Genomic DNA, 20,848 nt, shown 5'->3' with positions numbered 1-20,848 from the left:
CACCACCCTAATTAGTAGGTATAATTTAAAAGAAGAGAAGAAATGGATTCTTCTTCTATATAAGCGAGGAACAAAGACCCCCCCTCCCAGGGTTGTAATACGGACTGAACCCAACATGGTCACATGGTAACAATCACCCTGGGTACAGCCGGACTGCGTTCCCTGGTGGGGCCCCAGGCCTCCCGTTCTCGCCCGTGTGTCCTACACTGAGCCCTGGTGTCAGCAGTCCCTTACCACCGGGACCTGCGGTACACAGAGGTATCTTCCCAAGGGAGAAAAATAAAAGACCAAGGAAAATGAAGGGAAAGCCTATCTCTTTGTGAAAATGAAACATTTTCTTCTGCATTTACTATGCCAAGCCCCCTGACCCCGACCGGGTAACCTTCAGCGCGTGGCATCTGCCGGCACTACCCACGGTCCCGTACACAGGCAAGGCACAGGTCACCTTTTCTAGTTTCACGATGTTAGCTGTAAGCTCTTGGCACAGGACTTCCACATTTAACTGGACTTGCGACCCCAGGCCGGATGGTGCCGTCTGTCTGTGAGAACAAAGGACAAAGTTACTGCGGGCAGGGACGGCAAAGGAAGAAGTGGGATGCACGCAGCTGAAATGGACTTGAGCAGAAAGTGGGTTCTAAGGGAAGGGAGGAGCATTTCATCAGAAAGGCCTGGCAGTAATCCACACTCTAGGCTAGAGGTTTGGGAGACTCACTCGTAAAAGCTCAGCTGGAAATCTCTCACGCTATTTTTTTAAGTGGATGTCTTGGCCCTCAGCTTCCAAACAAAAATCAGACAATTATTCTCAAGGGCATAGTTTCTTAGACCCCTTATTAACACTTATGTCCTCTCTATCACTAACACAGCACACATTTGCAACAATTATTTTATCTTGGGGACCAGCAGGTGGCGTAGTGATTAAGGTGCTGGACACTCCCACATGGCCAACCATGGTTCAAGTCCAGACCTGGTGGCTTGCTTTCTCACTTCCTCACTTTCTCTCTCTCTTTCTCTCTGTGTGTATCTCTCCCTGGTCAAATTAAAATAAATGAATGAATAAATAAAACTAAATAAAATTAAATAAATCATTCTTTAAAAAAAGAATTATTTTTTTTCTCTCTCATATGCTTTGTTTCTTTTTTTAATTTTGCTATAGGGTATATGCATTTGCCAGAGACAGAGAGAGAAAAAGAGAGAGAGAGAGAGAGAGTGAGAAATCACCCCTTGGGGGGATGGCCATGCTGCAATCCCTTCTCCTCTTGGTAGTGTAAGTTGGCACACATACGTGCCATAAGCAGCTAGCTTGTTTTTCAAGCTGCCAGGTCTAGGACTCAAACCATGCAGGTGGGGTCCAGATATCTCAGCCTCCACATCACACCCTCCTGCTGGCCCCTCACATACATATTTTTTACTGGGAGAATTTACGCTAGACTGTTCAGGAAGGTTAGGAAGGTCTATCCAGACATCTTTATCTAAACTTTCACTGAAGTATGAGATTTCTGTAACTTCTACTTTGTTACCTGTCAGACAAATATAACTGCCCTTGTGCTCTACTCTACCAGATGTATTCGATACTGACCGTCTAACTTTGTGGCATGGGCTCTTACTCTGGGGTCCACTGGGGTCCTGTACCAGCTCACGCTGTAGGAAAGTCCAGGATGTAGCTCCTGGAGACGGTCTACAGCTGTTTATCGAGATTTTCATGTTGAGGGTGAGAACCACAGTCTGTACCGTCTCTATATTTCTTGGCTGCACAGTAATTTTCCCTGTGAGGTTTTTGGACAGCAGTGACTGGTCAAACTTATTTTGTATATGGTCCATTTTTGAGAGATAGACACTTGGAAAATTATTGATGGTAATCTATTAGGTTGTCAGAAAAGTCATGATGTATTTTTCCTATGTAAAAAATGTCATGACTTTTCCAGCAACCCAATAAATCTTAAGAAAGCAACAGAAGTCTTTCTTTTTTTAGAGAGATTTTTGCTATAGGATGTGTGCACTCACCAGAGTCAGAGAGACAGAAAGTGAGAAATCCTCTCCCCCAGGGGTGATGGCCACACCACAATCCCTTTTCCTCCATTCTCCTCTTGGGATTTTGGGCATGCATGCACTCGCACCCGGTATGAGTTTCAAGTTGGCAGGTCCTGGACTCAGACTATGGTCGGCCATGTGTGATTCCAGCAACATAACCATTATGTCATCTGTCAGTCCCTGGAACTGTTTTCTTAAGAGTCTTTCTCATTATGGGTGCTCCCTGACCTCAGATCATATGTGATCTCTGTGATTTTTCCTTTAAGTAGTTATTTTTCAGATGGTACTTTCTCCTGGGTTGATCTTTTCAATAGAAGAAGAAATATATCATTTGCTTTCTGTTAGAGGAATTTTCTCCTCATCCTCACTAAGTTAATGAAACGATAACAGGACGTGAAGTATACTTTCCTAATAAAATTAAGTCCATATATGATAGTGAATTCATAGTCTGCAATAATCTAGAGCCACCTCTTACCTTGAAATGTACTGACATTTTGCATAAGATGGGAGACAGAGAGAAATGTGAGGTATGAATTTATTTGGCTTCTATATTTTATTGATTCAAATGCATATTTATGGCTCAAAAATAATCTGTATACTAGGTACATGTAATCCCCAGAATAAGATCTGCAGGTAAGTCTTACTGAGAGCAGAGGGGTCCTAGAATGGTAGAACCCTGCAGTTCTCCAAGGAGGGAATCCAGACCAGCACCATATGCATCACCTGGGAAACTGCTAGAAATGTGGACTCTGAGGCTCCATCCCAGACCTTTTTAATAGGATGTGGTGTGCTCACCAGAGAGAGACAAAAAGCAAGAAATCACTCCTCAGTGGGGATAGACATGTTGCAATTCCTTCTTCTCCACTCTCCCTCCAGGATCTTGGGCACACACACACATGCCCGGTGTGAGTTCTAAGCCTCTGGGTCTGGGACTCAAACCATGGACAACTATGTGGGAGTTCAGCAACGTAAACATTACACCATCTGCTGGTTCCCATCTCAGACCTTTTGCATTAGAAACATTGGGGATGGGCCCTGTACTCTGTTTTAACAAGCTCTCTAGAGAGTTCTGATGCCCACCAAAGTTTGAGAGCCACTAGCAGACTGAGAAGTCCACCGTCTTCCAGTTACATCGACCTGCATTTGAATCCGGAGTCTATTACAAACTGTGACATTAAGCTTGTTATTTCTCTGGGTCTTAGTTTCTTTTCTTTTCTAGTTTACCTTAGGGCATGTGCACTCAATTGGAGAGAGAGAGAGGGAAAATAAGAAGTCACTCCTGAGGAAGTATGGTCATCCCACAATTCCTTTTCTTGCCTCCATTCTCCTTTTGGGGTTTTGGGTACACACACACACACACACACACACACACGTGCCTGAAGTGTGTTTGAAGTTACCGGATCTGGGACTTGAACCACACAGTTGGCCATATGGCGCCCAGTCACCTTAACCACCATGCCACCTACTGGCCCTAAGTCTCAGTTTTCTTATCCGTAAAGTGGGAATAACTGCTATCTTATGAGGCGAGACAACGCATTTGTATGTATCCACTCTAATAGTGTCTCTAGCACATGGTAGATGCTCCATAAAGTATTACCTCTACTTTTAAACTTGGGATGCTGTTGAACATTAAATCATGTGTTTTACTTTTTAGGCCACGTGTCAAAATCTTCATGTAACTGAGTCTAAAGGAAAGAACTCTATGCGCAGATTTAATTAGTCAGGTCTGTTAAAAATGACTAATGAATCTTCCCAGACACATTCATCTTCTGTGTCACATGAATGTTTACAGCAGTCAAGAGTTTTGTAAATAAATGTTAATATAAAGGGTTACACGTGGTGGAAAGTGCTGAGTTACTTCAAGTGCTTCTTTTCAAGGAACATCTTGACTTGCCGCCATTTTATTAGGATGACGTTGTACAGTTTAGAAAAACGGGCCAAGGTAACAACAGCATCTTAAGGTCAAAGAGTAAGATCCTGTAACATTTAGCTTGTTTCTCGCCATATTACTGACAGCACTGCAGCAGCTCAAGAACAGGCTCAGGTCACTCATTTCTAGGACCCTCCTGCCTCTTTCCTTTCCACAACACACTTAACAGAATGTCTCAGACAGAATGTATCCCCAACTGGGACCAGCAGTTGGCGTAATGGCTATGTCGCTGGACTCCTATGTAGTCGACTGCAGTTCAAGTCCTGGACCCAGTGGCTTAAACTCATGCCGGGCGCGTGTGCATGTATGTCCAAGATCCCGAGAGGACAATGGAGAAGGGATTATGGCGTGGCCATCTCCCCTGGGGGGTGATTTCTCGTTTTCTGTCTCTCTGTCTTTCTGGCGAGCACATGTGTCCTATAGCAAAAAAAAAAAAAAGTATCCCCAACTAATGTTTGCTAAGAAGAATGCTAAGCTCAAGCCAATTGGTATACTAATCTAGACAGCGAGCAAGCGATAGCACCGGAGGGAATTGTCTTACTCAGTATTATGGGAGTCCACCGCAGAGGTCAGGGAGCCCAGCCGCTCCTCCAGAGAATTGATTCTGTATCTCATGTAGAAGGTTGAGATGATTAGAGCACAGACACTGGAAAGGGAATGGGAGAACACTGAAATTTGCAACAGGTCCATGGACAGAACTTAATGTTCATAAAAAAATAAACTCAGCACCAATGTACACAAGGCAAGGCGTTCTCCAAAATAATTTGTCTAAAGAGACTTTAAAAAGGTCTTTTAAATAGGTGATGCTTGCCACAAAACTTTAAAGCTAGAAGACTTAAAATCTCAAGACCATGTCCCTCGATCTGTGAATAATGACTATTCTTTTTTAAAAACGGAATTATTTATTTTATTTTAATTGTTATTATTATTTAAATTTGGCCAAAGAGAGACAGAGAGAAAGAAAGGGAAAGTAAGAAAGCAAGATGCCAGGTCTGGGACTAGAACCACAGTTCTAGCCATATGGGTGTCTAGCACCTTAACCACCCTGCCACCTGCTGGGCTCAATTGCTCAAGGCCAGCCCCAAGTTGGATTACCAAACCAGTGCTCGGTCTCCCTTCTGGTACTGTCTCTGTGTTAGAAGAGCCTGGACAGAGAGTGCCCAGCTTGTTGCACACACTTCCTGCTTTCTCTGGAAACCACTGTTCATATCCTCCGTGGTCATGAAGAACAGCCTAGAACTGGGGCAAGCTATTTTCAGAACAACAGGTTACAGACTGGAAGCTGATGCAGAAGTTAAAAAAGTCAATGCCTATGCTTTAAATTAAGGCAATGACACCTTGTTTTGGCCTCAGTGCAGGACACGGGACAGAGGGAAAAATAGATAACAAGGAAGAAGATGCTTTGTAATTCACAGAACAACTTCCCAACTAACAGCATCCACCTGGAACTTAGTCCTATTTTGGATATGGCACAATCATTATGAACATGGAACCTAAGCCTAAGAGAAAATAGTGTTGATGCAGGAGATAGAAATTGTCAAACAATATGTGTCCCACAACCAACAATTGAGATTTATAATGACTCTTGGCAATAGGAAGATATTACTCCTTTAGAGAACTGAATCGCTGTCGAAGTCACTCATAGTAAATTCATTCACTCACACAATCGCGTAGAATATAAGAATGTGGTGGAGAGTCGGGCACTTCTGAGACTTGACTTTAGGTGAGGGTCCAGTGGTTTCTGACTGACCTGTTTGGTAGAAAACAGAAATCAACTGTTTAAAACCATAGCACACTCCCTTCCTACAGTAATCTCCCTATAGGGAAAAGACACCTGGCAGAACTCATTATTCCTAGGTCAAAGAAATCAGGGATAAAATTCACTGAAGCCTTCCAGCGTTGTTGTTATCTTTTTCTATTATAGGGTGCATGCACTCCCTAGAGAGAGACTGAGAGGGAAAGTGAGAGATCACTCCCCAGGAGGGATGGCCACACCGCAATCCCTTCCCTTCCATTTTCCTTAGCATTTTGGACGCACACGCACGTGCACCCAGTATGATTTTCAAGTCACAGGGTCTGGGAATTGAACTGAGCAGTCAGCCGTGTGGGAATCCAGTGCCTTAACCACCACAGCACCTGCTGGCCTCTCCAGTTGTCATTTTAACCGGCGGTTGTAATCCCTTCCTTCCAACACATGTAATACGTATTTATTGGGAGCTTTCTTTGTGCCAAGCACTGCGTTGGAGTCCATGATGAACAGTGAACCATCACCCTGGCTCTCATGCCAGTAGAACTGGGTTCAGTTACTAAAACCATTACTAAGAAATACTTCAACACGTGGTGTTCTTCCAGCAATTTCTGAACCATCATCTCACCTACTTGGGATTATAAAGGGACCTCTATAAAGGCAATTCACCTTTGCATCCCCATTGTAACTAGATACTGTTTGTGAAATAGATAAGGAAATTAATATTAAAAAAATATAAAATGGAAAGGGAAGGGAGAGAATATGAAAGAGAGTTATACAGTGAAACACGGGGACTTACTAAAAATTACAGAGGGCTGGCCCTGTGGCCTAGTGGTTAAGGGAACCAGATCCCACATGGCCAATTATGTGGTGTGAGTTCCAGCCTAGTGGCTTGAAAAACATGTCAGGTGCATGTGCACGCATGCCCCAAACCCTGACCAGATGAGAGAAGGAGAAAGGACAGGGGTGTGACCGTGCCCACAGGAGGATGTTTTCTCCCTCTCTCTTCTCTGTCAAGCACATACACCTTTTAACAACAACAAAAATGTTACAAACAGAAATCCCCTCCACCTTGCCTCACAAAGAAAAAAAGATCTATTCCTTACCATGCAAAGAGAGGGTCTTGGCTTTTCCATCAGGCACTCTGTTCACATGTGCATCTGCACGAGCTGGTTTTGTTTCCCCCTTAGAGACATTCAGAACTGTCTGGGATTCTGTCACATGGAAATCTACCAAGCCCAAACAGAGCTGGGTAAGTTCCTTCTTCAATGCATTTAAAAACATAGGCTAGGGACCAGTAGGTGGTATAGTGCTTAAGGCACTGGACTCCCACATGGCTGACTGCAGTTTGAGTCCTGGACCCAGAGGCTTGAAACTCACATTGGGTGCATGTGCATGTGTGCCCAAGATCCCAAGAGGAGAATGGAGGAGAAGGGATTGCGGTGTGGCCATCCCTCCTGGGGAGTGATTTCTCACTTTCTGTCTCTCTGTCTCTCCAGTAAACACATGCACCCTGAAGCAAAAATCTCTCAAAACATAAATAAATAAGAAATAAGTAAAAACATGGACTAAACCACACAGCAATCAGTCCCTTAACAGGCACAGGGGTCAAGCGGATCTTCCCGTCAGCTGGCTGTGGTGATAGGGGACTACTATCGAGCGCTTTGGCAAATAAATAATAAAGTGACAGGACAGTCCTTTGTCTCCCACCAAGTCACAGGACGATTCGGATGCAACAAATAAGACTGTCACCGAAACGAGAGGCAAGAAACACCGTGTTTCTCTCTCTACCACTCCAACACTGTCTGTTTAAGAGACATCATTTAAGCGTGCATTAAAACAAATGGGTTTTTACCACACGGGCAACGCCCTTTCCTTGAACTTCTAAGCTATTCTTTCTCCAGATTCTCTTCTCAATAGAGAACTAGGAAGACAAAGTAGGGTGTTTTATTTTGTTTTTTTACTTTTTTTTTTTTTAAAGAGGGTGAGGTGAGGACATCATTATGAATAAAATTTTAGTCAAACTGTAATGGTTTTCCAGACCTCGCGAGTTCTCAGATTCAGGAGTCTGAGAACCAGAACTGCTGTATCCTTCCATGTCTTCCCTTCTTTGTCGAACCACTCCATCCAGATCTGAGAATTCATCATTGAAGTCCTGCCGAGAAACAATGAAAGGAAGAGATTCCAAATTTCCTCATTAGACAGGAAGGCCTTTGTAAACTCAGGCCTGTTCACTCAGGCCTGACCTATAAAATACAGACAAGGAGGAAGGATTACCCCATTACGGCTGGGATTGTCCCAACAGCTCACTGAGTATCTGGTTACAGAAACTGAGATTTTTCTGGGCAGTTAGACTTCTGTCAACAAATAGTGGCCAACTTGTTTGAAACACCAGAGGTTTAGAAAAAGAGCCAGAATGCTGACGATTGAAAAGTGTCCAGTATGAAGCTAGAGAAGTCTAATGAGCACTTCGTAACAGGAAAAACTGTCTGCTACAGACATATTCAAGGGGGAAAAATGGGACAGAAAGTTCTAACTCCAAGTGCAAATAGATAGACAGAGATGGGGACAACTAAATTATAGTTTAATAAACGAGTGAGAGACAGAAAAGAGGAAATGGCTTTAGTACATTAGATCCTGAAAAGAAAGTTTCAGCTTGTTTTTCTTTCCTCAACTAAATCAAAAGAGAGTCGTTGACATTACATTTAAATTATAGAAAGATGATGAAGGAGTAAGGTGAAAAGCAGAGAGGTTTAATTTGACATTCCATTGGTTCTCCAAAAGGGCTTAAGAACAGAAGAGACAAATAGTGTCAATAAAATGTTCCAGTGAAGGTAAAGTTAGTCTGAAGGTTTTATTTATTTATTTATTGATTGATTGATTTTTTTGCCATAGGGCACATGTGCTTTCTGGAGAGAGACAGAGGAGGAAAGTAAGAAATCACCCGTGGCGGGGGGGGGGGGTTGGGGATGGCCATGCCACAATCTCTTCTCCATTCTCCTCTCAGGAGTTCAGCATGCATGCACATGCGCTCACGTGATTTTTCAAGCTACTCGGTCTAGGACTTGGACCTTGTCAGCCATGTGGAAGTCCAACACCTTAACCACCTCATCACCTGCTGGCCTCTATCTAGTTAACTTCAACAAGTTAACTGTTTTTTTCTTTAGAGAGGTTTTTGGTATCAGGCGTGCACGCTTTCCAGAGAGACAGAGAGACAGAGAAAGTGAGAAATCACCCCCCAGGGGGGATAGCCACACCGCAATCCCTTCTCCTCCATTCTCCTCTCGTGCTCATGGGCACGCACGTGCAGGCGTCTGGCGTGAATTTAAGCCACCGGGTCCGGAACTCGAACCGCGGTCGACTACATAGGAGTTCGGCGACAGCCATTACACTAACTGCTGGTCCCAACAATTTAACTTTTTAACAATTTCACCTTGAACTAGCTGCCTTTTGGCCATCCAATACACACTTTCCATTTCATGCAAGAATTTATGACAGAAGAAAACTGGAAAAACTCAAACTCTTTAGTTTAATATTGATTTATTGAATGCTTATCCCATATCAGACAGTATGCAAAGCTCCTCACAAACATGATGACTTTGATCTTCACGGCCACATCACAAGGTTGGCATTATAATGAAGAAACGGATTCAGAGCAGTTTAGGAGCTTGAAATGACACAGCTGGGTGGAGCTTACATGTGAAACCAGGTCTGTTGGATTCTGAGTACGTGTGTGAGATCGTATTCTGCACTACTTCTCACTATTTTTTTTTTTTTTTAAAGACAGGGTCTCACCGCTGTGGTCCTTCTGTTTCAGCTGTGACTGCAGACATGGGCCACTGTGCCCTGACCTTTCGTTGGACTGTAATAGAACCTAGGCCTCCTATGTGGTCTCAGGTTACAGGGCACGGTGTTTCAATAACATGCACCACCAGGGCTGGGCCCCACTACTCTTTATTTTTTCTTACAAACTATTTTTGCTATAGGGTGCTTGCATTAGACAGAGAGAGAGAGAGGAAGGGAAAAAGAGAGAGAGAGAGAGAGTGAGAAGTCACTCCCCAGAAGGAAGGCCACAATGCAATCCCTTCTCCTCCATTCTCCTCTTGGGTTTTGGGCACATAAGCACCTGCACCTGGGCATGAGTTTCAAGCCTCCAGGTCTGGGACTCGAACCACAGTTACACTAACCACATATAGGGGACCCAGTAACAGGTTACAATAACTGATGGAGTACCAAAACAGATAAGCAGCTGGGGCTATGTTGAACTGTGGAGCCCAGTGCCTTAACCACTACACCGCCGGCTGGCCCCACCCCCACTACTCTTTAAAGTAAGAGTTTTCTAAAAAGTTGAGATAAAATTCATATAACATAAAATTCACCATTTTAAAGTGTACATTGAGTGAATTTCAGGACATTGACAACACTGTATAACCATCACCGCTATCTTATTCCAGGGCATTTCCCTCATTCCGAAGAGAATCAGTGTACTCATTAGCAGCCTTCCTTACTCCACTCCTTGGCAACCACTAATTCACTCTGCATTCTTACGGATTCGTCTGTTTGGGACATTTTATATAAACAGAATTATGTAATACGTAGCCTGGCATAGGGCATTTTTTTAGTTAGCGTAATGTGTTCAGAGTTCATCCACGTCATAGCATGTATCAGTACTTCTTTTTTATAGACAAATAATATTCCATTGTACAATATGCCACAATAAAAAATCTATTCATCAGTTGATGGGCATTTTGGACATTACATCCCCCCCTCCCCTACTTTTTGGCTAGTATGAATAATGTTGCTATGAACATTCCTTTTTTAAAAAATAAATGCATATTTAACTTTATTTGTTATTATTATTTTTTAACTTGACCAGAGAGAGAGAGAGAGACAGAGAGAGAAAAGGAAAGTGAGAAAGCAAGCTGCCAGGTCCAGGACTCACACTGTGGTCAGTCATATGAGAGTCCAGCATCCCCAAAGCACCATACCACCTGCCAGTCAACCCTCCCCCCTTTTTAAAAAGCTTTTTCTCATAAGGTACATGCACTTGTCAAAGAGAGACAGAGTGAGGATAAGGGAGAAATCAACGCCCCCTCCCCACGGGGATGGTCATACCACAATCCCTTCTACTCCTTTCTTTCCCTGGGATTTTGGGCATGTGTGCACACACACCCAGTGTGATTTTCAAGTTGCCAGGTCTGGGACTGAAATAGTGATCGATCATGTGGGAGTCCAGCGCCTTACCCATGATACCACCTGCTGGCCCCCCTATGAAATTCTTGCACAAGTCTTTGTACGAAAATATTTTCAACCCCAGTATTTTTTTTAAAGAATTATTTTATTTAACTTTACTTATTTATTTATTTAAATTTGACCAGAGAGGGACAGAGAGAGAGGGCGAAAGTGAGAAAGTAAGCCACTAGGTCCGGGACTCGAACTGCAGTCAGCCACGTGGGAGTCCAGTGCCCTTAACCACCATGCCACTTGCCAGTTCCCAACCCCAGTGCTTTTGACAGCTCTTCAAAAAGATCTGTTGGACATGCTGAAACTATGGGATCTTACTGCTTTGCTAAGGGTGAGTACTTAATAATCAATTTGAGAGTAAGTATTGGGTGACAGGTTAGGGCTGTGTTGGGGAAGCATCATACCTTCATAGGTACAAGTCTTGAACAAACATGGCAGCTCCGTCCCCCTGGGGATTCACTGTACACTCACATTCACCAAAGTCTGAGGGACTCATGTGGTCTCCGCCTATTACTTGTGCATTATAGTTGCCTCTTTTCATAGTTTTTTTTTTTTTTTTTTCCCAGAGAGATTTTTGCTATAGGGCATGTGTGCTTGTCAGAGAGACAGAGACAGAAAGTAAGAAATCGCCCTCTAGGGGGAAGGCCATGCTACAATCCCTTCTCCTCTATCCTCTTCTTGGGATTTTGGGCATGTATGCACACACACCCGACATGAGTTTTAAGCTCTGAGTCCAGGACTCAAGCCACAGCCGACTACATGGGAGTCCAGTGATATAACCATTATGCCATCTGCTAGTCCCATTCAGTTAATTTTGAGTATGCCCTATCTTCTCAACTCATGGCCTACCTCAAATAGATTTGTAAGTCCCTCTGCAACAATACCGACAAGGGGAACAGGACTATACATATATTCATTGACCAGTAACTCATTGAGATATCCTACTGTTATGTTTCTTTTCTTTTGTGGGACAACCCTTCAACTACTTGAACAATGTTTATGGCCTCCTATGGTTCCTCCTCTGCAGGATAGGTTTGCCCTGCTTCCTTGACTGTGCCTGAAATATTCTGGTCTTGTGGGCTTCCCATAGTCTAACCACAGTGTAAGCACAAGGGTTGCTGTGGGACTTGACAGTCACGCAGGCAACTTACCAGAGGCAGAGATGAAGGGCGGTCTGCCCGGAAACTGTTTTCAGCAGAAGATGGATTGGGACTGTTACCAACACTTGTGTTCTGAAATGATTGGAAAGAAATGAAAAACCAGATCAACAATGAAACCATGAGAAACACAGAAGAGAGACCGTGATGGAAGCACAGAGACGTATACTCACATCTAAGTGTCCACACACAGATTTGAGTAGTTTGTAAGTTGAATCTCTGGAGAGTAAGGAGACAAAAATGTACTAAAAAAGAAAACAGAATAATTATAATTGTCTTGCCTGACAAGCAGCAAGAGTTCAGGCTTCAAAAAGTATTTGTATATCGTTTCTTCGTTTTCAAGTGATGTCGACCATTCTCTGGCCTACAATCTCATTCCCCTCACCCAAACAGTCATTTTTCATTCCATTCCTGGAATAAAGCAAATGTATTTCCCACGACAGCAACCAAATCCCCAAACCCAATTTAAGAGCAATAAACACAGGGCAAAATGAAGGCTCTAAAAAGTCTGACTTGGGTGCCCCAAATAAGCTGGAAAAAAAAGGCCAGTACATTTAAAAAGGGGAGTGATGTTTGTTAGAACCTCTTTAAAGTCCTTCCTCCTGTTTTCGTTTTTTGTTTGTAAAGGTATTTAACAATCCCCAAGGGTCTGCTTTCTTTGCTTTGACCTAGATTCCCACTGAAAACTTCCCAGCAGTGCTAACAGGCAAGTTCTTTTTCATACCACTTCCAGATTCGTCCTTGCACAAATAAGGAGATTTCCTAGTGGAGGCTTATAAACGAGCTATGGGAAAAGAGTACAATTTGGCTCAACAAGTCATCTGGAGACAAGTGACGTAAGGAGAAATGATCTTACCACAAATAATACATTCAGGAAATAGAAACGCTCACTCTTTCTCTGGTTAATAAACCACTGAGTCTTTTCAGATGCTCCTTCCCTGAGTTTGTAATTATCCCTCTCATTCAGCTGTGATGGAACTTGGTGTCATTTCCAACTCTGTTGCCTCAGTAGGCAACTTTGTGGGTTCTGGCATTTGACGACCCAGTTGCAAATTTTGGCTAACATTTACTACGTGGGTGATATTTAAACACTGCTTACCCCCACTTACTTGCAGTTTTCTTAACCATCCCTGTCTAGGGTGGTAGTGTAGAATAAGTGAGAAAATATAAGAAAAACACTTAGCATGTGCCTGGCAAGATAGTAGGGACTTGTATTAAAAAGATCCCTAAATACGTATTTTCTAACTTATTGGAATAACCTTTTGCTTCCCCTTCTCTTTCTTCTCTCTCTCTCTCTCTCTTTTTTTTTTGAGAGGTTTTTTTGCAATAGGGCGTGCGTGCTTGCCAGACAGACAGAGAGAGACATAGAGACAGAAAGCGAGAAATCATCCTCGCAGTGGCCCGGCTCAGTGGCACGTCAGTGGAGGGATGCACCCTGGAGGGTGATTTCTCACTTCCCTCTCTCTCCAGTAAGCACACACAGGCCCTATGGCAAAAACCTTTAAAAAAAAAATAAAGATGCACTACCCTGATGAAAATAGTCAGGTAGATGTCTCCAAGTGTCTTTACTAGGCCCCATGTGATGTTTCTGTAGGAAATGTATCTTCAATTCAATTTTGAATACTATTAAAATTAATTTGCATTTCGGGGCTAGCAGGTGGCATGGTGGTTAAGGTGCTAGACTCCCACATGGCTGACTGTGGTTAGAGTCCTGGACCTGGTGGTTTGCTTTTTCACTTTTCCTCTCTTTCTCTCAGTCTCTATCCCTCTTTTTCTCTGTCAAGTGCATGTGCCTTGTAGCAAATTAAACAAATAACAATAATGATAAACAAAATGAAATAATTCTTAAAAAAAAAAGATTAAAAAATAATTTCAAGTGAAAAATGAGTAACCAAACCACTAATTGTCTTGCCTGACAAGCAGCAAGAGTTCAGGCTTCAAAAAGTATTTGTATATCGTTTCTTCGTTTTCAAGTGATGTCGACCATTCTCTGGCCTACAATCTCATTCCCCTCACCCAAACAGTCATTTTTCATTCCATTCCTGGAATAAAGCAAATGTATTTCCCACGACAGCAACCAAATCCCCAAACCCAATTTAAGAGCAATAAACACAGGGCAAAATGAAGGCTCTAAAAAGTCTGACTTGGGTGCCCCAAATAAGCTGGAAAAAAAAGGCCAGTACATTTAAAAAGGGGAGTGATGTTTGTTAGAACCTCTTTAAAGTCCTTCCTCCTGTTTTCGTTTTTTGTTTGTAAAGGTATTTAACAATCCCCAAGGGTCTGCTTTCTTTGCTTTGACCTAGATTCCCACTGAAAACTTCCCAGCAGTGCTAACAGGCAAGTTCTTTTTCATACCACTTCCAGATTCGTCCTTGCACAAATAAGGAGATTTCCTAGTGGAGGCTTATAAACGAGCTATGGGAAAAGAGTACAATTTGGCTCAACAAGTCATCTGGAGACAAGTGACGTAAGGAGAAATGATCTTACCACAAATAATACATTCAGGAAATAGAAACGCTCACTCTTTCTCTGGTTAATAAACCACTGAGTCTTTTCAGATGCTCCTTCCCTGAGTTTGTAATTATCCCTCTCATTCAGCTGTGATGGAACTTGGTGTCATTTCCAACTCTGTTGCCTCAGTAGGCAACTTTGTGGGTTCTGGCATTTGACGACCCAGTTGCAAATTTTGGCTAACATTTACTACGTGGGTGATATTTAAACACTGCTTACCCCCACTTACTTGCAGTTTTCTTAACCATCCCTGTCTAGGGTGGTAGTGTAGAATAAGTGAGAAAATATAAGAAAAACACTTAGCATGTGCCTGGCAAGATAGTAGGGACTTGTATTAAAAAGATCCCTAAATACGTATTTTCTAACTTATTGGAATAACCTTTTGCTTCCCCTTCTCTTTCTTCTCTCTCTCTCTCTCTCTTTTTTTTTTGAGAGGTTTTTTTGCAATAGGGCGTGCGTGCTTCCCAGACAGACAGAGCGAGACATAGAGACAGAAAGCGATTTTTTTTTGATGGTCACGCCGCAATCCCTTCTCCTCCATTCTCCTCTCGGGATCTTGGGCATGCACGCACACGTGCCCGGCGTGAGTTTTAAGCCACTGGGTCTGGGATGCGAACTGCAGTTGACTATGTGGGAGTCCAGCGACATAGCCATTACGCTAACTGCTGGTTCCCTCTCTTTCTTCTCTTGACAAGTTATCTATTGTGGTTTGGCTAGAAATGGTATAGAGCTTTCATGAAACAGTATGTAAAAGATTAAAAAACAGGAGGCCAGCAGGTGGCGTGGTGGTGAAGGCGCTGGACTCTCACATGGCTGACTGTGGTTAGAGTCCTGGACCTGGTGGTTTGCTTTTTCACTTTTCCTCTCTTTCTCTCAGTCTCTATCCCTCTTTTTCTCTGTCAAGTGCATGTGCCTTGTAGCAAATTAAACAAATAACAATAATGATAAACAAAATGAAATAATTCTTAAAAAAAAAAGATTAAAAAATAATTTCAAGTGAAAAATGAGTAACCAAACCACTCTACACCCTCTCTCTTGCCAAGGTGAAAAAAACACCACTTTCAATGCAATTAGTTCTGGTTGCACCTGTCTGGGGGTTGTCCAATAGTCAATGAGAACTCTAGAATTTCTGTGTAGGAGAGGGATGGTTCAGGAAACCTGGAAGCAAACAGGAACTAGGAACTGGTCCCGAAGCTGCAACTGCAGAGTGGGCACAAGGCTGATAATATTTTGGATGGTTTTGGGGGAGGTACCAGTTGAGGACATAGGGAGGCTGACCACCCCCCATCCAGGAACTTCTCAGTGTCACCCTGCGTCACCCTCTCATCAAGGCAGTGGTGGCTGTTCTTTTTATTGTTGTTGTCTTCATTAAAGGAACTGAATATATCAGTTTAACCTGACCTAACAAATGTTAGGGACGTTTGTCTCCATTTCCCTAACGAATGTTAGGAGAAGTTTATTTTTTTGACCTCGGTCAAGCAAATGTAGTTAAGTCAGTAGGACATTCAAAATTGGCAGCGATTATACTAAAATAAATCATCTTATGAGGGAAAACAACATTATACACATGTCTGTAGACTGTCTTTTTTTTTTTTTTTTTTTAAAGTTTTTTTGTCTGTATTTTAAAGTTTATTGCTGTAGGGTGCATGTGCTTGCTGGAGAGAGACAGAGAGAGAAAGTGAGAAATCACTCCCTAGGGGGTATAGCCGTATCACATACATGCACACATGTCTGGAGTGATTTTCAAGCCACTGGATCTGGGACTCTAGCTGCAGTCAGCCATGTAGGAATTCAGTCCCTTAACTACCATGCCACCTGCTAGCTCCTGTGGACTGTCATTTTAAACTTAGATTTGTAGCGTATCTCCTGGCTCAGAGAGATAACAGTATCTATGGTTCAGGGTCTGGGTCCTTGGCCAGAGGCCCCTGAGGCCACACCCGGAGCAGGAGGGGAAAGCCAAGGAGCCCTCCCTCTGCTGCATACTCACCCTGTCTGTGACTGTTGCTATAATCAGGGCATTTGGCACCAGGAGAGCAGTTTTGGTTTTCTTTATGAGAGTTACCGAGAAAGCCGGAATAGAGATCTGAAACAGAGTCACCAAGTTAACATTGGCTTAGCCTTCACAGAACAGCACTTCAATCTTCACATTCAAGGGGAAATAAAAGATAAAGAAACTAAAACCAGCTGGATGCTCTCCAGCCTCCAGGAAGAAAAGTGAATCTTTTCTTTTTTTATTTTTTAAATAATTATTTATTTAATTTGATTTATTCATTCATTTACTTTAATTTGACCAGAGAGAGATACACAGAGAAAGAGAGGGAAAGTGCGAAAGCAAGCTTCCAGGTCTGGTATTCGAATTGTGGTCGGCCATGTGGGAGTGTCCAGTGCCTTAACCACCACACCACCTGTTGGTCCCAAGAAAAGTGAATCTTAAAGAATGGCAAGGAACATGTCACTGAGTCCCTCGAATTGTGCAGGTCTTGATGGGAAGCCTTTATCTTCAGAACAGGGAAGAGAATGCAAATTTTGCATAAATTCTCAAGATAAGCCCGAGGCTCTAAAGAAGTCCAAGCTTCTGATCATCCACTCTGAGCTAATCTCCACATGCCTCTGTCTTTAGGTGCACATGTGTAGGGTGAATATTAAACAGCACTGGTGTAGGAGAACCATCAGTGGACAGAAAGCCGGGGACTTGAATTCTCAGCTCAGTTCCGGTACTCTCTACATGACCTCTATGCTGTCCATTCTAGGTGTCAGTTTCCTGATTTAAAAATTGGAGATAGTCTTGTCTGCTTCCCCAGATGTTCAGGGGCCTACATGAGATGGGATATGGAAAACACTCGGTGCTGAATAATAATTTCATTCATTTCTTCACTTGTCTCCTAAAATCAAGATGGGTGAAATGGAAGAACTTTTAAGTTCTTTTCCAGTTTCAATAATAAATAATAATAACAGTAGAAGCTACCATTATTAATACTTACCAGATGAGAATGTCATTTAATTACGATGAGTCTATAAAATGAGTGTATAAATGATATGAAATTGAGAAATTCATTTAGAGACCTATATGACGTGCACAGGATAATACATAAAGAAAGTGACAAAGACGGAATGTGAACCAATCCGATCCAAAATGCAGGTTCCTTCCGATGCTATGTAAATGTGCCAGGTGGTACAAAGGATCTAAATTGTTGATACTTTGTGTTACATCCCTCTAATTGGGGTTAGTCTCAAAGGAAAACAGATCACATCATTTTGATCCCTACAACTAGAGTCAGACACAGTCTAAGAACATGTCTACGTCTAAAAAGGAAATGATCTGACTCCCTCCCACTGGGGCTTGGTCAGGTTGCAATCCCTCCTCCTCCATTTCTCTATCTTACCAGGATGGAGGCATGCACACACACATGCTTGGCATGTTTTCAAAGCCACTGGGGCTAGGAATTGAACTGTAGTAACTGACTATGTGCTACCTGGCTCCCTGTGCAATAGCACTTAACCACTGTGCTAAGGAGCTGGTCCCAAATTGTACATAAAACAAAAATTTTGTCAAAGAATGCTATCGACAAAATTTTCAAGGTTGGGTGATAAACAGGAAGATGGCATACTTCAGGAAAAAAAAAATTTTATAATCTGCTAAGGCTCCAAACTCTTTGGTGCAGTTGGTAATAAAAATGAACTGCAGTGCTGGAAGCTACGTGGCCAACCATGGGTTCAGATTCCAGGCCTGGTGGACCTGAAACGCTCTGGGTGCAGATGGACCTCAAGTTCTGATGAGCCAGAGGGCTGGAGGAAGTGGACAGTGGCGTGACCAGACCCTGCTGAGGGTGTTTCTCTGCTTACTTGCTCTCTCTCATGTGCTTGCACTATTATAAGTAAAATAATGAAAAATAAGATCTACTAAGACAGATGATATTAAGAAAAGTCTAATTTTGTTTCTGATTAACAACACAATGACCAAGGACTATAAATTTAGATTTTTCATATCTAAGGCAGAGAACACCCATAAGAAGGCGTTTCTAATCAATTGCTTCTTAAGTATAAAATTACAATTAGATAGCATTTGTGAAATAAAGCTGAAGTCACTTTTCCATTTGAGCCTTGATGGAATGTGATACATATATTTGTTAACATCTGAAAATATTGACAGGCTGATGTAAAGGTTCTGATTCAATTAAGGATACATGATATTAGTATTTTTCCAGGGTAGGGTGCTTAGAAAGTTCTCTTTCTTAAAGCAAAATTGTTTGGGTGCTTTTTGTTCCTACTGGATCATGTTGGACTGAGGTTTCTGGCAGTGAGGAAATTCTGCAACAACTCTGAAGCTTAAATCTCAAGACTATCCGTTGGGAGAAAGAAACATACAAGTCCCTGTCATAGTTCTCTCTCTTTTTAAAAATTATCTATTTATTTAATTTAATTTATTATTATTATTTTAAAGTTTGCTATAGAGCCCATGTGCTCATCTGATTTATCACAGAGAGAGAGAAGGGGAAAGTGAGAAAGCAAGCCACCAGGTTCAGGATTTGAACTGCAGTTGGCTATGTGGGTGTCCAGTGCCCCAACCACTACACCACCTACTGGTCCGCCTGTCATGGTTCTTATAACCACTGCTTGATTAATCGTAAGCCTCTGCCTCTGCAGGATAGACATAGCACCTACAAAAGCAAAACCAAAAGGTCCATGTCCTTAAGAAGCCAGGGGCACTGCTTTCTGCTTTTTTTGGTTAGTTTTCTTCAGCAGAAATAGGGTTTTAAAAAAAGTGCTAGAATCATATTAGCTTGAAACTGTACTTCTTGCCTTTGTGACTTCTCTCTCTCTTTTTTTTTTTGGAGAGTTTTTTTTGCTATAGGCCGCGTGCGCTTGCCAGACAGACAGAGAGAGACATAGAGACAGAAAGCAAGAAATCAACCCACAATCCCTTCTCCTCCATTCTCCTCTCGGGATCTTGGGCACATACGCACACATGGCTGAGGTGAGTTTTAAGCCACCAGGTCCGGGATGCGAACCGTGGTCGAATACGTGGGAGTCCAGAGACATAGCCATTACGCTAACTGCTGGTTCCCTGACTTCTATCTCTTAACAAAGACTAATTCTTTGTTAACTAATGTCTCTGGCCTCTGCAGCTTTGCTCAGAGATGGTGGCTTTCTCTGAATTCCTGAGAATTCTTTATCATACTGGTCAGTACTAGCCAATCCCTTTCCCTTCTCTACGAACCAGTTCTTAAATCTGCAAATCTGATGGGTTAATATTGCTTTGCATTATATAGGTTCTGATAATACTCTACATCGAGATTCATGTATCTAAACATAACTCTACTCTTTTTTGGTTGTTGTTAAGTTTTTGTTATAGGGCAGTGTGCTCACTGGAGAAAGAGAGAGAGAGAGAGAGAGAGAGAGATGAGAAATCACCTCCCAGGCAGGATGGCCATGCTGTAATCCCTTCTCCTCCATTCTCCTCTTGGGATTTTGGGCACACATGCATGTGCATGTGCCTGGTGTGATTTTTGAGGTGGCTGGGTCTGGGACTTGAGCCACACAGCTGGCCATGTGGGACTCAGCTTCCTTAACTGCCACACAATCTGCTGGACCTCAAAATAATATGCTTTATCTATAACATGTTAGTCTGTAGACCCATCATCAATAAAATAATAAATATAGTGAAACCCTTTTTTTTTTCCAAGTTAATTTCTCTCATGATAGTGAGACAGGGAGAGGAACACAAGTGCCCTTGATAGGGTCTTCTGACCAGCCAGAATCGTGGGTGAGTGGCGGTCGTACACAAGTAGATTAGAGAACCCAACTCAAGATCCTCCATATGGACCCCGCTTTTCTTGAGCAGGACATTACCGCTGCACCACCGAGCCGGCCCGGTTCAATAGTCTCTCGGTAATTGCCAGTGCCTTGAGGGGGAATACTTAACTAAAGCATATTTATCACGTAACACGAAAGAGTTTTTTTTCCTTAGAATTATGTTTTTAATTTAATTTTTATTTTTAAATTTTTTTTATTATTATTTTTTAAAAATTTGACCGGAGAGAGAGTGAGAGAGAGAAAGAGGGAGGAAAAGGCAAAGTGAGAAAGCAAGCTGCCAGGTCCAGGACTCAAACCACGGTTGACTTTGTGAGAGGCCAGCAACTCAATCACCATATCACTTGCTGGCTCCACAAAAAGAGGTTTTTTTTTGAGAGAGATTTTTGCTATAGGGCATGTGTGCTGACCAGAGACAGA

General features: G+C 42.5%; 1 protein-coding gene across 4 annotated transcripts in view; it reads right to left on the bottom strand.

The window, feature by feature from the left end:
* The window catches only part of GRAMD2B (GRAM domain containing 2B), a 154,660-nt gene that overhangs the window by 6,003 nt on the left and 127,809 nt on the right, over positions 1–20,848 (bottom strand). For 3 of the 4 annotated variants that reach the window (XM_014586637.2, XM_006145519.2, XM_006145521.3), the window contains exons 6-13: positions 16,605–16,700; positions 12,280–12,351; positions 12,101–12,181; positions 7,749–7,860; positions 6,812–6,934; positions 5,621–5,708; positions 4,500–4,604; positions 446–539 (exon numbers count right to left, since the gene is read on the bottom strand). In XM_014586637.2, coding sequence (XP_014442123.1) covers positions 446–539; positions 4,500–4,604; positions 5,621–5,708; positions 6,812–6,934; positions 7,749–7,860; positions 12,101–12,181; positions 12,280–12,351; positions 16,605–16,700 — 771 coding nt within the window. The remainder of the gene's footprint in view (positions 1–445; positions 540–4,499; positions 4,605–5,620; positions 5,709–6,811; positions 6,935–7,748; positions 7,861–12,100; positions 12,182–12,279; positions 12,352–16,604; positions 16,701–20,848) is intronic. The other variant, XM_006145522.3, reaches the window with a different exon arrangement.

The sequence above is a fragment of the Tupaia chinensis genome, unplaced genomic scaffold (genome assembly GCF_000334495.1).
Source record: "Tupaia chinensis unplaced genomic scaffold, TupChi_1.0 Scaffold000152_1, whole genome shotgun sequence".
NCBI lineage: Eukaryota > Metazoa > Chordata > Mammalia > Scandentia > Tupaiidae > Tupaia > Tupaia belangeri.
This window is presented reverse-complemented; position numbering and strand designations above follow the sequence as displayed.